This window comes from Mustela putorius, unplaced genomic scaffold (genome assembly GCF_011764305.1).
Source record: "Mustela putorius furo isolate JIRA1106 unplaced genomic scaffold, ASM1176430v1.1 tig00000095_pilon_pilon_pilon, whole genome shotgun sequence".
NCBI lineage: Eukaryota > Metazoa > Chordata > Mammalia > Carnivora > Mustelidae > Mustela > Mustela putorius.
This window is the reverse complement of record NW_025421280.1, coordinates 8,482,383-8,499,902: the sequence shown is the minus strand read 5'-3', so window position 1 is coordinate 8,499,902 and position 17,520 is coordinate 8,482,383. Positions and strand designations below refer to the sequence as shown.

Below are 17,520 nucleotides of genomic sequence, written 5' to 3'. Positions count from 1 at the left end.
TGAAAGCAAATTCCATCCCATGCATATTTGTTCTTCTCGCTTGGGTTCCAGATTCTTTCATATAGATCTGTGCCCAAAGGCTTGGTTTTGGTAATCGTGGGGCAGATCATGGTTTGTTTGTTTGTTTTTGGATTTTATTTGAGAGAGGGAGAGATAGTGAAAGACAGAGAGAGTGGAGGGGCTCCTTGAGCAGGAAGCCGGATGTGGGGCTCCATCCCAAGACACTGGGATCATGACCTGAGGCCAAGACAGATGCTTAAGCCACTGAGCTACCCAGGCACCGGTGGAAAATGTTTTGACAAACTTCTTCTGAGCACTTAGTATATCTAGAGTGATAAATACTCAATTTTCCGAGTTCTACAAAGTCTATCCATCCATCAAGTTAATACTGAGGTATAGGGAGAGCCCTGTATTGATACAATAAGTTATATCCCCAGTTCAGATATTTTAAAATACGAAAAAAAGAGGGCTTATTTTAAACAGGGTGCTTGTGAGATATTCAAGAACATAGTTATATTTAAGATTATGGCTTTAAATCAGACTGACCTACATTTAAATCCTGGCTTGGCCATGGATGAGTGAACTTGAACAAGTTATTTAACCTCCCTATGCTTCAAATTTCTCATCTTAAATCGGGATGATGGGCACTGTTTCATAATTTTTTGAAGAAGCTGAAAATATTGTGAGAAAAACACCAGTATCACCATTATCATTGCCATTCTTCTGAGGTCTGAGCTAGAGAATCAAAATATGATGGTTGTCAACATATAGGCACCAGATAAGGGAGTAAACACAGGGATTAAGAATCTGGCACTTGAGGCCCGTAGCCTCCCCGCCCCTCCCGCAACGCTCGACCCCGGGATCCCCCCGGCTTGCCTGCCCGCCATGGCCGACAAGGAAGCAGCCTTTGATGACGCAGTGGAAGAACGTGTGATCAACGAAGAGTACAAAATATGGAAAAAGAACACCCCTTTTCTTTACGATTTGGTGATGACCCATGCCCTGGAGTGGCCTAGCCTAACTGCGCAGTGGCTTCCAGATGTAACCAGACCAGAAGGGAAAGACTTCAGCATTCATCGACTTGTCCTGGGAACACACACGTCCGATGAACAAAACCATCTTGTGATAGCCAGTGTGCAGCTCCCTAACGATGATGCTCAGTTTGATGCTTCACACTACGACAGTGAGAAAGGAGAATTTGGAGGTTTTGGCTCAGTTAGTGGAAAAATTGAAATAGAAATCAAGATCAACCATGAAGGAGAAGTAAACCGGGCACGTTATATGCCCCAGAACCCTTGCATCATTGCGACAAAGACTCCATCCAGTGATGTTCTTGTTTTTGACTATACAAAACATCCTTCCAAACCAGACCCTTCTGGAGAGTGCAACCCAGACTTGCGTCTCCGTGGACATCAGAAGGAGGGCTATGGACTTTCTTGGAACCCAAATCTCAGTGGGCACTTACTTAGTGCTTCAGACGACCACACCATCTGCCTCTGGGACATCAGTGCTGTTCCAAAGGAAGGAAAAGTTGTGGATGCGAAGACCATCTTTACAGGGCATACAGCAGTAGTAGAAGACGTTTCCTGGCATCTGCTCCATGAGTCTCTGTTTGGGTCAGTTGCTGATGATCAGAAACTTATGATCTGGGATACTCGTTCAAACAATACTTCCAAACCAAGCCACTCAGTTGATGCTCACACTGCTGAAGTGAACTGCCTATCTTTCAATCCTTACAGTGAGTTCATTCTGGCCACAGGATCAGCCGACAAGACTGTTGCCTTGTGGGATCTGAGAAATCTGAAACTTAAGTTGCATTCCTTTGAATCACATAAGGATGAAATATTCCAGGTTCAGTGGTCGCCTCACAATGAGACCATTTTGGCTTCCAGTGGTACTGATCGCAGACTGAATGTTTGGGATTTAAGTAAAATTGGAGAGGAACAATCCCCGGAAGATGCAGAAGATGGACCACCAGAATTGTTGTTTATTCATGGTGGTCACACTGCCAAGATATCTGATTTCTCCTGGAATCCCAATGAACCTTGGGTGATTTGTTCTGTATCAGAAGACAATATCATGCAAGTGTGGCAAATGGCAGAGAACATTTACAATGATGAAGATCCTGAAGGAAGCGTGGATCCAGAAGGACAAGGGTCCTAGATATGTCTGCACTTCTTGTGATTTTAGACTCCCCTTTTTTCCCCCCTCTCAACCCTGAGATTGATTTAACACTGGTTTTGAGACACAGACTTTGTTTGGCTATCCCTCTATGATAGGTACCATCAACGATGTTACTAGCCCAAACAGAGGGTGTTTTCTAAATATTAACTGGGGGACTTGATTCAGTAAAGCCACAGACTTATATTTAAATTTTCTTCAGGAATTTTCTAGTAACAAAAGGTCTAACGTAGCCACAGAAAGGGGAATATTGGGTGTGGTTATTTTTCTTCTTAGGCTATATCCCCAAGTTTTACAGACTCCTTTTAAGCAAAGGCTAAAGTGAGGAAGGATAGAGCCAAGTGAGGTAGGTGTCTGAGCCATGAAGTATAAATACCACAAGATGTTGTTTTTATTCAGGAAATGGGGGAGATTCAAGTCATATAAATTCCTACTCTAAAGTTTTCACACCTGACTTTCCAGGATGCACATTTCCCTATGTAGACCAGTCTCCTCTCAGTTTCTTCAGTTAAGTCAAAACTATATGTTCCTCTTTCCCCATATATTTTTGCTTGTTAGTGTATTTCTTGAGCTGTTTTCATATTTCTTTCCTTTCTGTGAAATGGTTTTTTTAAAAAACTTGGGACCACCAAGTTGTAAAGATGTATGTTTTTACCTGACAGTCATACCACAGGTAGACTGTCCAGTTGAGTTGAGAAGAGTGAATTGATAGCTTGTATTTGTTTTTAAAATTAAATTAATCCTGGATAAGTGTTGCTTTTTTTTTTTTTATTTTTATTTTTTTTTTTTAGGAGTTAGTCCTTGACCACTAGTTTGGTACCATCTCTATTTTGGGTGACCTGTTTCACCAGCAGGCCTGTTACTCTCCATGACTAACTGTGTAAGTGCTTATAATGGAATAAATTGCTTTTCTACGTAACCCCAAAAAAAAAAAAAAAAAAAAAAAAAGAATCTGGCACTTGATACCTTGGTTTTAATCTCTGCTTAGCCCTTTGACCTTGGGCTTACTCAACCTCTTGGACCTTTAATTTTATCTTGATAAATGGAAACAACCATACACTGATCTCTAAGAGTTAATGTGAGACGTAAATTAAGACTATAGCTAACACGACTAGTCCAATGCCTGGTACTTGCTATTCAATAATTGCTAACAATTGTTCTTTTATTATTATATGGTACTTATTTTAAAAATATTTTTTACTGTGATAAAATATAGGTAACAAAATTTAGCACTTTAACCATTTGTAAGTGTACAATTTAGGGGCATTACTAGTACTGACACTGTTGTGCAAACATCACCAACCTCCATCTCTAGAACTCTTTCATTTATCCCAAACTGAAATTCTTTACTCATTAAACAATCATTCCCTTTTCTTTCTCCCCCAGCCTCTATCTCCCCCAACCAAGTACTCTTCTGCTTTATATCTCCCTGCTTTGAGTTCTCTAAGAATCTCAGTGAGTAAAATCATACAGTATTTGGCCTTTTGTGACTGGCTTTTTTCACCCAGCATAATGTCCTCAAGGTTGTTTCATGTTGTCACATCTGTCAGAATTGCCTTTCTTTTTAAAGATGAATAATAGTTCACTGTATATACCACATTTTGTTTTCCCGTTCACATGTTCATGGACATCTGGGTTGCTTCCCTCTTTTGGCCATTGTGAATAGTGTTTCTATGACCACTGGTATACACAACGCTTGTTAAAAGACAGCATTGGGACATTGGAAAGAGAAGCAACAGGATAAGGAGAAAAACCTAAGGAGCTCCAACATTTAAAGAGCAGGCAAAGGAAGACTTCCACCTTTAGGAAAGTCCTTTGAAAGGTTTTAAGAAGAGGGAGGGTTTGCTCTCATTCATGGGATGTTTACAAAACATGTCAATGGTCTGATTTAGGATCACGGCATTGCACACAGGCAAGAGTGAACATACATAACGAGGTATCACAAAAAGAGATCATACCAGCAAGGATAGCCATAATCAAAGCTTCACAGCCTCTTCAAGAAGGATTTGCTGTCCTCCAGGGCTTACAATGTGCCTGGCACTGCTAAGTCCATTACATCACAGCTTTAATCCTCTCTGTCACCCTAAAGAGTACCATCCCATCTAGTGCATGAGGAAATCAAGCATTGTGCAACTGCTGTAATTTCACAGAGTGAGCTAGTGCCCAAACCAGCACTTCACCCTGGGTCTGCCTCCTGCTAAAACCTGGGTTCAGAGTAATGTTGCAAGGCAAGGCAAGAATTCATTTCACATTCAGCAAGGATTCTTCTGAATCCTTGTGTCTTGCTTGCTTTTCTCTTGGCACTGTCTTTAAGACATTTCCAGAATCAAAGGAGGTCCATTAAGCGTCTAATGGATTTGACACATTTATATTCATATTTTTTTGGTTTGCCAAGGAGAACCAAACAACATTTATATTCATATTTTTTTGGTTTGCCAAGGAGAACCAAACAACAGCTTAGCCTGTGATATCCCTGATCTTTTCTTCACTAAATGTTCAATTTATGATCTATGGATCACAGCATGGTAAAGCCATAGAGAGGGGAGATCAAAGACCAAGAATTTTCCCTATTCATAATCTCATCTGTTTCAGGTTCTATAAAAAAGGCAGCTCAAGTAAAAATGACACATCCAGTATCTTCTGCTGCCTTTCAAAAAAAATTAATTTTTATAAATCAGATGTATGGCATAGTTGTGGCATACCATACAATTTACCACTTCCAAGGCAGTCCCTAAAGTTCCATTTGTCAATCAGTGAGTTCACTCAAGCCCAGGGTAAGAGACATGAGCATCCCAGTATTTCCTTTCAGAAATACATGACATATGACAATTTGTTGGTGATTCCTCAATAATTAAGGTGTTATATAACAAGTTGAAGAGCCATTTCAAAGGGTTCAACAGGGAAAAACTGATTCCCTTTCTATAAAATGGTTATGATGGCAACCATACCTCTCTTAACAGGATCGAAGTGATAAACACAGCGATGCATGTAAATTTGCTTTACTTACTATAAAGTAGCTTATATATGTAAAGGATCATTATTTTTATTATTACAAATGGACTTATTTTACATTTGATGGTACAAACTTGAAAGCGCTTAGTATCAGATAGCTACTGATATATGTTAAAATCTAAATTCAATTCAATTTTTAGCTTTTTCTCTTAGCAAGCTTACAAACTTAGAAAGTGGGCATATGTATTCTGGGTTTAAAAGGGTGATCTAGACCCAGCTTTCTCACCTTCAGCATTGTCACTGTGGACATTTTGGTGTAGATAATACCTCGCTGTGAGAGCTATCTAGGGCATTGTGGGATGTTTTGCAACATCTCTGGCCTCTGCCTCCATCTCTGAGCCATGACAATGAAGAAATGTCTAGACGTTGTAAATGCCTCTTGGGGGACCAAACTGCCCCAGATTGAAAACCACCCCTATAGACGATGGGGTTGGAAAGACTGGTATAAGAGCATGGATGAAGGAAAGTTCTATACAATGTTAGCTTTTTCTCATTGTTGTTTTTGCTTCATGGAGCGAACACTATTTAAACCTTTTCTTTCACCAATTTGAGAAGCTAAAATGAACAGTGCCTGTAGCGTGGCACTGAATTATGTGGCTAACTGTTGCAACTTCTAGGGGATTAGCCATACTAGGCTAAATTAGCATTTGGATTATGTCAACATGGAGACCCATAAATGAGCAATGTAAAAGCAAATGAGATGGGATTTTGTTTCCTCTGTCCCAAATGTTTTATATTTCTGATGTAAAAAAAAAAAGACAGATGGCCAACAATGCCCACACACAATTCAGCTGCACACACACACGCGCGTGCACGCACACACACACACACACACACACACACATAGGATCTCTAATAAAGGCCCCCAAGATCCTGTGCTCTTGTTTTCTACGTGAAACAGGAAAATCTCAAAGCAAATCAATCTGCTAAATAGAAACTCCTTTTTTTCTTTTCTTTTTTTTTTTTTTCTGAACAAAAAATTTCACCAAGTTCTCAACCTCTGAGGAGAATTTTATCAAAGTTATTTGTGGTTGCTACCTGTTAAATAAGATACCAAAATCCTTGGAGCTTATCAGTTTCAAAGAAGTCAGAAATATAAAATATGTGTCATATGTGACACTTCAGTTACACCTTTCCCTGTAAGGCCACCAAGGACTCCATAGTTTAATTAAGTCTTCAAATTTAGAGAGGGCAACAAAGATGTAGATAAAGTGATTCACCCAAGGTCATATAGATGGAAAATGACAGACTAAGAAGTGAACACCAGAGGGATTTTCAAGTTTCTTTTCCTGAGTTATTTTTCATCCCTCTCTCCTAACTTCTGTCTTCTTTTTATTTATTTTTTTATTCTGCCTCCCTTATCTTATTACTGATGATTCTGTCAACACAGTGCTTGGCTCATAATAGACACTCAAGAAATATCTATCACTCAATGAAAGAAAGACTCAAACCACAGATACCAAGAGAAATAGATTATGGCAACTTTCCATCGAAGAGATTATTTGACTTAGAGGAATATGGGACTGTGACTTTTTAAAAGTAAAAAGTAAATTCATGGTCCCAGATCTCAATGGATGTTCAGTAGTTCCTAGCAATCCTACTGTCTAGGACATCCAATTCCCTTTATCCAAAACAATGAGTTCATGAATAACCCGAGAACTCCATAGATATCTTTTGGTGAACAATGAAATACTAAAAAACAAATTTACAGGTAACACCTTGGCTCAGCACAGCTTGAAAAATATCTGCTTTTGATGAATCCTATCTACAAGCAGTGGAACATGTGGAGGCCAGTCCAAAATGTCAACTAGAGCTTTAAAATTCACAGCTCTTGAGTCTCCACACACTGCCATCTGAAAACAGATGTCAACCGTCCTTTCTTTTAAGGTATTTCATGAGCATACACATAGAAAAATAAAAACCTCATTTTGCTAGTAATTCTCTGCCTTCTCCATTCAATCTCATGTCAAGGAAATGGAAAAGAGACCAAGGCCAAGGGCATCTTCTAACAGCCTTGCTCAAGGAGCTCCCTATATGGGAACCACATAAGTCACCCATCGTATGCACATACTCGCAGGAACCCAGAAGTTCCGTTGCTTCGCACATTGCTATGGTCACGAGTAGGGGTGCTTTTATTACTTGCAGTCTCTGGCAATTGACAGTCTCAAGCTTCAATAATGGCCTTGTGGTTTCCCTAATTCTTATTTCCCCTGAGAATGCTTAATGGAATTCATGAAACACAATCAAACTTACATAAACATTTCACATGCATGTCAGCTTTGATGGAGGTCCAGCCAACGACAAGAGAACAGATAAATAGATATATCTCACTCTTGTTCCTCTTCCCCGCTGCATTTGAACTATTATAAATGTGTACTATCGAAATTCCCTGCTTCCACTGTACTCCTCTGCCGGCTTATCTCCCCCTCACCCCCATAGGGTGTGAACATTGCAGCTGCACTGATAATTCTAAAATGTAAATTGCACCATGTCACCTCCCTGTTTAAAGCTCTCCAGAGCAATTTCGTTGCCTGAGATCAAATGGCCCCTGCTCCAGCCAGCCTCCCACTGGCCCGGTATGCTCTTGTCACAGCCTCCAATCAGCCCATAGTTATGCCAATCGCAGAGTCTTCATTCGAAACCTTGCCTGGCCTCATTCTGCTTGTGTCTCCATTAGACTGTGCTTCTTCAGACACATCTGCCCTGTGGCTTTATCTACATAGGTCTCCCCCTTCATTCTTTATCAGAGTACCCCAATCATCCTCTTCATAGCAACTGTCTCAGTGTATGAATACTTGTTTATGAGTACTTGTGCCTATTTCCTTATCTCTTCCCTCAAAGACTATAAGAGACTGTGTTGATTTCATTCCCTCCTGTAGAGCAAGCTTATAACTGTACTGGACACGAAGCAAGCATAGTAGACATTGCTTAAATGAACAAACATATATCATTACACAAACAGAAGACGGCCTTGAAGAAACACATTTGCCTGTGAAAAAATAAAATTTCAGCCTTCTGTCCAATGATTACATGTACCCAGTTAGCATTCTTTGTGCTCTGTCTGCTTGTCCTTTTACCAAGTTTGGGATTCACAAGAACTCAGGGTTTTCCAATGTGGCACGGTCCAAGGAAATGCCAAGTGAGTCTGCTGCTTGTGTTTTGTTCCCAGATTTTTGACCCCTGTATATTTTAAGAGAAATCTAACCTTGATTCATTTATAGATGGTAAAAACGATTTCATCAAATTGTCCTCAATTTTTTTTTTAATCAAAACCTTCTTTTGCTGACACAGGAAGTCATATTTTGTCAAGACTAGATGAACTTGAACCCAGAGAGGTTTGAATTCTACTGCAACCTCAAAAACCACAAATATGGAAGAAATTTGAGAAGTCAAATATGTCCTTGCGCCTCTTTGATAGCGACTAACATTTTGTTCATCTTGGGAAGATTTACGTGTTGCCAACTCTGGCTCTACCGTAGTTTCTCGGTACAGACACAAGATACAATGTGGGAACTCTGACTTCAGAAGACAGTTTTCACAGCAACCTCTTTTAGCTTTTGAGTTTCAAATGTAACCTTTGAAAACAGCTGGTCCAAATTCCATCTTGTCCCAGACCCACACAGACCTCCTCTGCATTATATTCAGTGTGAGGACAAAGGAAGTTCAGGGAGGAGCACTGAGCAAGATGTGATTTGGCCAAGTGATTACAGCTGCTTTTGCAAGCAGCCACCCAGAATGCAGATTTCACTGTTTTTGTTGTTTTAGAACCTTTGACTTACGGAACTGTATACTTTTATATTCCCTCCATGCCCCCAAAGCTGAGGCAGAGAGCTTAACGGTCCTGTGTGTTGTCCTACTCATTAAAATAAACCCTTGACAGTCACAAAGCATACCTCCTCATGACCCGGTTAATCCCCCCCATGCACAAACACTACCACAGCTCTGAATTTCCATCAGTGAGGTAGAGGAAAACATAATGAAATAATGTAGGACTCCTCCGACTTTGAATGAGAGCTGTATATCCACAGAGTGTAAGAGAAAAGAGTTCCAGCCCTGAGTCAGCAGCCTGTCTCCGGATGACACTTCGGCTCTTTCACCTGTACATTCTGTTACCTTCACCTCAGTTTTCTGAAAAGCAGGGCAAAATAAGAGAAACTTCTACATTTGAGGCTTACTGTGAGACTCAAGTAAGTTAATACAGGTAAAATGCTTAGCACAGGGCCTGGCATACATTATAAATTCACCAAATAGAAGCCAGTATCATATATATATATGTAAATATATATATATGATACATACATATATATATATTTTTCTTTTTTTCTTTTTTTTCTTATTTCTTTCTGAATGAGAAATGGGTAAGACCAAAACTGGCTGAGGTAGGGGTGCCTGAGTGGCTCAGCTGTTAAGTGTCTGCCTTTGGCTCAGGTCATGATCCCAGGGTCCCTGGATTGAGGCTGTATCAGGCTCCCTGCTCAGCAGGGGGTCTGCTTCTCCTCCCATTTTCCTGGCCTATGTTCCCTCTCTTGCTGGCTATGTCAAGTAAGTAAATAAAATTAAAAAAACAAACAAACAAACAAAAAACTGAGGTAGAATCTGGCACTTGATTGGGCTCATTGAAGAGCTAATACGCACACATGGGTATGCGTCTGCCTTGGCATACACAGCTACAACTCCTACAGCAAAATGGTGAGTGACTTCATGGCATGAATCTTAGGGACTGCTCTGAAAGAGACTAAACTGCAAGGGTCACATGTCTAGTATTTTTTAAATTTTATGTCCTGGAACTTGAGATATGAAATTAAAATTCAACTACATATGAAAATATTTAGGGGTCAAACTCAAGAGTTTCCCTTAAAATTCTATGTTTGAAAGACAGGAGAGAAAGGTGTTCTAATGTACTACTGATGAAAAAAAATTGGCACAACCACTTGGAAAAATGGTGCAAAAACATTTGTTGAGTATTAAAGCTTACACATCTCAAGACCTAGTAATTCCAATTCTATGTGTTTAACACTAGAGAAACATACCCAAGAAGACAAGCACAAAATATTTAGAATGGTTGGAGTTTGCAATAGTGAGAGAAACTAGAAACAACCCAAAGGTCTTTTCTCTTTTAAGTAAGAGCTTAATTCCTCTAAGAAATTACCCAAAATCGTTCAACAGCTTAGAAATTTGATGTGGGGTTTGCAGGCAGCCTCTATGGTAATTCTGTCACTCAGCCTTGTTTCATATGTGGCTCTCCCATTCCCAGAGACCTTGGAATCTTCTGCTAAATCTTTTACATTCAGCTAGCACACAAGGGATGACAAAAGGTAACAAAGATTTCATAAGATTTTAACATATTGGGCCTGTAAGTGTCATAGATCACTTCTTTGCACAGAATGCAGTAACCTAAGCCATATCCACTCACGACCTGGATACAGGTTCGGGGAGAACAGGAAAACAGGCCTTTAATGAACAACTACTCAGTTTCTGACACAAATGGTAGAAGAATAATAAAAGAATAAAGCAGATCTATGTTTACTAGCAAATGAGCCTTCTAAGACATACCTCTGGGTAAAAAAGTAAGCAAAAGACATGTCACAGGATGGGCTTCCTGGAAGCAGACTGTGAGATGGAGTTTACTATTCAGGAAATTAATTAAGAAACATTCGGCCACAAGTCAAGGAATGCTGACAGCCACCAGAAGCTGGAACAGGCAAAAAGCAGTTTATCCCGTAGAGCTTCCAGAAGGGCTGTGACTTTGCCAATACCCTCATTGGGACCTCTGGCCTCCAGAGTTGTAAAAGAATAAATTTCTGTTGTTGTAAATCAAAAAAAAAAAAAAGAAAAAAAAGAAAAGAAACATTCATGCTATCAATATTTGAGCAAGTAAGAGTGGCCAGGGGAAAAAAGTTGAGCTATAATGCAGGCCCAACAGCAGCTTCAGTCACTCCAGAGAGCTCTGAATCTAGAAAGTTCATTCTGAGTTGTCCTGAGTTGGGCCAACATTCACAGTCTTGCATTGAACTTGCATAAGAACTGGCACAGTGGTATTAAATGGAACCGGATTAGCTATTAAATGTGGGCTAAGTCCGGAAGGGGTGAGGCTGAGGTGCTTCTGGGCAACTGAGGCAGTCCCTGAATGGCTTGACAGCTGAAGCCTGTTTGCTGACAACATTCCACACGGGGGCAATGAGTCCTTCACTGAAGAGGGATTTGGACAATGCACCACAGCGTCTATCACAAAGCTAAACCCTCTAGTCTCTCAGTATCGTCGAACAAAACAAGAGAAAATGCGTACTTCCTCTGACTAAATTTCTGCATAAACACACAGAACAAATCTGGATGGGTAAGAAGCTGAACTCTTTTTATAATAATAAATAAGCATCAGGATTGTTAGGCTCCTTTTGAGAAAAGGGGGAGGATCTGAGATTGAGGGTAAAGGTCAAAGAAAATTTCCTATCTTCCTATCTTCAACATTTTTTTAAAAAAGATTTTATTTATTATTCGACAGAGAGATCACAAGTAGGCAGAGAGGCAGGCAGAGAGAGAGGGGGGAAGCAGGCTCCCTGCTGAGGAGAGAGCCCGATGCGGGACTCGCGGATCCCAGGACCCTGAGATCATGATCTGAGCTGAAGGCAGAGGCTTAACCCACTGAGCCACCCAGGCGCCCCCCCCCCCAATTTTCAACATTTATAAACAAAGAAAATGAATTGATATCTTAGTTATGTAATAGGGATTTAATAAACTATATGAGATGAACTTATTGTACAGATATAATAATCAAAACAATGTTCTACAGGAGTAGGGCTTTCCCTTTCTAAAGTATCAGATTAAAATAGCTCTTATTTATTCAAGGATTGATTGACTTTCCTTCTCTCTTCTTCCTCCCACCGGCTTATGGCCATTTCATTGCTCACTAATATCTCCATCAAAGAGTGACTTGGTTTGGGGGCCCTGGGTGTGGGGAGAAGAGGAAGGAAACTAGAATCAGCAATTTCCATTACTTGCTAGCAACTCTGGTGAGTAGGTTTAGTGGGGGAAATGCTGAAAATCAGTTATTTGGATTATCTGAGCCTGTCAACCATCCATGTCACACTCTCTTCCCATTAGCACAGACTCATGAGAATTGGCCATAATTGCATTTGCAGGGATGGCAACTGAAACAAGATTGTTTTCAATGATTATGTGATTCTGATTAAACTATTTTTTCTCTTTCAAACAGCATATCCTAACAAAGCACTTTGAGGAAGGAGACATTTCCTATTATATTCTCATCTGTTACCTATCTACCAGTCTTTCGGGAGGAGATGGATAATCTAGATAGAACAAGACAATTTTCCTGGATTTGAAAGGGCATTTCATCTTCTGTTTTGGTCTGGTAATAGCATAGTTTATGTGGGATGCTAGGTGGCAGAAAGGCTTAATATAATCAATAAAAGGACATGCAATAAATATTTTGAATAAATACTTTTTGAATTCAAATCAACATCATTAAATATTTTCATAAGACCAGTGTTATAACTCTATCTTTAAAATCTGTATTATGACTGTTTGTACACTAGGTTTTAATCAAACAACTCAAGCCAATTCAAAAGTGAACAGTTTTCTCTTAGAATTACAATGCTGTGCTGGAAAAAGTTTGGGATAAAATTTCAAAGACTAGAGTTCCTATTCAGACCACTATTTATTTCACTTAGTGATTTTTTAAGGCAAACCCCACAGACTTTGCCTCAATATGTTCAGCTATAAAACAAATATAGAAGGACAAATCCTAGGCTTAATGTTTTATATATATCTTTGTATTCATGATTTTAACCTGACACTATATTAATTAAGCTACTGAAAGGTTTCACTGGTATCAAACAGAACTGAATTTTGACCTACCTACACAGTGACTGATATTAGGCAAGTTAAGTGACCTCTCTAAGATTCTATGTCTACATCTTCTTTTGTAAAATTAGGTTACATATTGTTCATTTATTGCTGGATTGCTGTAAAGGTCAAAAGTAAAAAGCATGTAAAGTGCATTTCAGAAAGCCTGTCCATAATAAAAGGGAGTTATCCTCAAGTCTCAGCCATCCCTCTAACAAGACCCAGTCTGCTTTTCTCTTTTTCCAAGGAAAAACACACGTTGTAAAATAAGCATTCTTCAAAGACAACCTGAAGACGTCTGGGAATTCCAAAGGCTGAAAATTCCATGAGTTCATAAAAGCTTTCACTAATTCCACTGATCTAAAGACAAAAAGGAGAGAGTCAACCGTGTGCCGAAACTCATTTCTGATGATTTCTTCCATCCTACCCTTTCTGGCTCTCTGGGGGTGGCTGTGCCTGTAAAAAACATTGAAGTTGTCAGGAACAGAATCAGCTTTCAAGATTGGAATGTCAGAGTAGAGTCTTCTTTTCCTCAGACCAGAAAAGGCTTGGTGGGGTAAGAGTTTCCAGGTCTGAGAGGAGACAGAGCTGGGATATGGGAACTGATACAGATAAACAGCACAAACACCTTGACAGAGTGATATATCAAAAGAGACTAAAATAGGGCAGGAACAAGATCATGAGCAAGATGAGATAAGAAACCAAAGACCCATTCTAAAAGCTCTAATGTGTGTTGCAACCAGAGGCGGACTATATCCTACAAAGTTCCACATTACATACTTGCAATGGGTAATGGGCACTTACAAAAAGAAGAGAAGCATTTTCCCTTTTATGGCTAAAGTAAAAGTATGAGAAGTAGCTCCGTTCAGAAGTACAAAGTATTATCATGTGGCTCATATATTTCAGGTGAGTTAGACTGAGATGATTATGTAACTGGGTTGGTTTTTCACAGAACCAAACCTTATTTCTAAAGGTGCCAAGAGACAAGATGGAAACAGGTATTAGAAGTTTCAGGTGCTGTCTTTTGTTGTAAGTAGGCCATTAAATAATGTAAGTTGGACACTGAACCAAAGAAGGGCGTTCTCTTCCTCACTGGAATGTGAGCTCCAAGAAACCTTGTCTGTTCTCTTCATTGTTTTATTCCAAGCTCCTAGAACATGCTCAGCCCTCGATACTTATCTGCTGAATTAACTAACTAGCTCTGAGGTCTTAAGAAGAAACCAGTCCATCTGTGAAATGAGGGGGGTGGATTAGACATTCTCTAAGATCATCCTAGTTTAAAATTTTTATACTTGTATCAGAAACTACAAATGAAAAAATGGTCTTTATATTTTTTATCTCTATTACCTATGTCCCTTCTTCAATGTCTGTGTGATCTATTCCAGCATGGCTAGGTGTAGAAAAATACCCCTGGTGAGATACAAGATTAAGATGCCTTCAGCATTCCAAAGATATACTTTGTTTACTTTTAAAGAGTTATTTGCTTATTTCCATATGTATTAGAAAAATATAATTAGTTTTCCCACTCTATTTATAATAATGTTGTAGATTTTACCTTTCAAATAAAGTTACAGGCAAGGCAATTTAGAGAAAATATTTTAAGTAAATTATAATGCAAGTGGTTCACACCCAAACTCACAAAACGTGGGAGACAAGCAACTGCTGTTTGGGAAATAGTCATCTTGAGACATCAGTACTTAAGGCGTCTATCTCAAAACTTACTTTTGATTAGTCCTCTCAAAAGGAATGAATCATATCTAAAGTAACCTTTAGCACTACATCCCTATTTATGGTAAAATAACTATCTTAATTGTACTTTTAAAAAATATACATGTCCTTCTCCTGGACTAACTGCTACTGAAGAAGCCATCTGCCATAAACAACTAAAAAACCAAAAACATATATAGATATATATATACAACCATAGTTTTCAGACAGTGTACAATAGGTAACACAAGGACTATGATTCCTGAGAGAAAGGAAACAAATGAGATAAGGACATAATAGTCTTTTTTTTTTGGTCTGGAGATACTTTCCAGATTGTTACTCAGGGAAGGGAAACCCAAGTAGAACATGGGGCCTCACTAACTAGAGAAGACAGAGTTTAAAGACTGAGTTACCTGGAGTGACTGGAATTTTGTGGGTAAAGTTCTAGAAAGGAAAGAGATATTTAGGAAAACAATTCAAAAAATATGCACAAAGTCACCTTTGAGCAGTTGGCTGATGATTAAGCCAGAAAGAACAATACTCCACAAGGTAAAGAACAACAATTGGAGAAAGAACAATAACCTAACTTAATGGTTATCTCTAATTGGGTTGAACTGTCTTTGAGTTCCGGCCAGCCACAGAGGAGAGACATCATGGAATCCATTAAGCATTCAGTAGAGACTCTACAATGGCCATCCATCAGTAATGATACAAAAGTATCCCCATAATAAAGACTACTTTATACCTTCCCTAACACATCTTAAAAACAAGTCTCAAAAAGATTAAAGTAATCCATAAGAAATTTAAGTGATCAAAGAGCAATGCTCTTTAAAGGAACATCATAAAATCCAGACATTCAACGATACAACATTAAGAATGCACAGCAGCCAATCCAAAATTACCAGACATGAAAAGGATTTGAAAAAAACCATTTTTCCATAGGCAGGAGAAAAATGAGACAACAGAAACAGACCCAGAAGTGACAGAGAAGATGTAATTAGCATATACAGACTTTAAAATAGCTATTACAGTTTATTTAAAAAACATGAATACAATAAGAACAATGAAAACTATTTTTTAAAAAATCAATGAAACTTCCAAAACAGGAAAATATAATACTTAAAATAAAAAATTCACTAGTTGTAACAGCAGTTTGATCTGCAGAAGTAAAAGTCAGTGAACTTGAACAAAGAGAAGAAAGGATAGTGTTTCCCAAAACTGGTGCTGCAATAATCAGACGTCTGTATTGAAAAATATCAACTTTGAACCCTACTTCCTGCCACATACAAAAACAAACCAGAAACAGATCACAGAGCTGAATGTAAAATTTAAAAGTATAAAGCTTTATGACTGTGTAGGCAAAGATTTCTTAGGACACAAAAAGTACTAACCATTAAAAAAAATTTATAAACTGGATTTCCTCAAAAGTAAACATTTTGCTACTAATAAACACCATTTAAAAAAGAGGTCAAGTCAAAAACTAAAAGAAAATATTCATAGTACTTATCTTAGACACAAGTTTTTACCCAAAATAAAGAACTGCCATAACTCAATAATAAAAATACAACCTAATTTGTAAAAAAGGCAAAAGATTTGAACATATATCTCACAAATGAAAAAGACATGTAAGTGGCCAAGAAACACTGAAGGCTTTACAAATCATCGTCACCATAGAAATGTTATTTTAAACTACTCAATATCCACTAAAATGGTTGAAAAGGAAAAAGAGAAACACTAGTAAAACTTGGCAAGAATACAGATCTGAAAATGTCACTCACTGGTTGTGAGAGTGTAAATAGCATAAATATCTTGGAACACATGTCAGTAGTTTCTTATAAAGTTAAATATAAACTTAGCATATATCCCCATCAACTCATCTCCTATGTATGAAACTAAAAAAAAAAAAAAAAGTAGTGTACACAGTCTGCTAGTATAGTTATATATATGAATGTGTATTGATATATATGATATGAATGAATCTCTAAAATATTTTGCTGAATGAAAGTAGCCAAATGCAAAAGAGTACATACCACATGACTCCATTTGTATAAATAGGTAAGTCTAGTCTATATTGATAGAAATGTAACAGCAGCTGAGGTTGGGTTGGGAAATTGGGCAGTGTCAGAAGGTAATATTTCAGTGTGCTAGAAATCTTTTGTTTCTTGGGGCACCTGGGTGGCTCAGTCGGTTGAACATCTGACTCTTGATTTCAGCTCAGGTTATGATCTCAGAGTTGTGAGAGGGAGCCTTGCTTCTGGCTCCAAGCTCAGTGCGGAGTCCGCTTAACATTCTCTCTCTCCCTCTCTCTCTGCCCCTCCCCCCGCTCACTTGTGCTAAATAAATAAATAAATACTCTTTTAAAAAAATATTCTGTTTCTTGAGTTGGGTGTTAGTTCTACCTGTTTAGGCATGTATCAAAATTCACTGAACTAATTACTTAAAATGGGTACATTCATTTTGTAACATATAAATTATACTTCAATAAACTTGAGAGTGTTTATTTATACACGTATGGGGCAAAGTTATTTAGATTTCTGCCTATATTTCCTTTGTGTCATATATCTCTTTGCTAGTTTCTTTTGTTTCAGATTTATGCTCTTCGATGTCTCTCCTTTTCTGTTCTTAGTAAGTTCTAGCCACTACCCCCAGCATGTTGCAAGACCAACGTAAGTGATTGCTATTGTCATGCATACAAATGCTTTCAGCTGTGCAAAAAGGAAACTTCACAGACTATTCCCAATGAAGGTGACCTACTCATGA

The 17,520-nt window shown here is 38.5% G+C and overlaps 1 protein-coding gene and 1 long non-coding RNA gene across 4 annotated transcripts in view; both read left to right on the top strand.

Annotated features, from left to right (window-relative positions):
• Positions 1–17,020, top strand: part of LOC123391459 — a 321,198-nt gene extending 304,178 nt beyond the window's left edge. For 2 of the 3 annotated variants that reach the window (XR_006606150.1, XR_006606149.1), the window contains exon 7: positions 12,404–17,020. This is a non-coding gene — a long non-coding RNA (uncharacterized LOC123391459). Of the gene's footprint in view, positions 1–8,484; positions 9,468–12,403 lie in introns of those variants that run through there. The other variant, XR_006606151.1, reaches the window with a different exon arrangement.
• Positions 808–3,100, top strand: LOC101692695 (histone-binding protein RBBP4). The gene has a single exon (XM_013046045.2). It carries the CDS (start codon positions 886–888, stop codon positions 2,161–2,163), a length of 1,278 nt encoding a protein of 425 aa, XP_012901499.2. The 5' UTR covers positions 808–885; the 3' UTR covers positions 2,164–3,100.
• Positions 17,021–17,520: the final 500 nt, after the last annotated feature.

Excerpts from the sequence above, each read along its gene's own strand:
- LOC101692695 (XM_013046045.2), top strand. The coding sequence starts at position 886 with ATGGCCGACAAGGAAGCAGCCTTTGATGACGCAGTGGAAGAACGTGTG.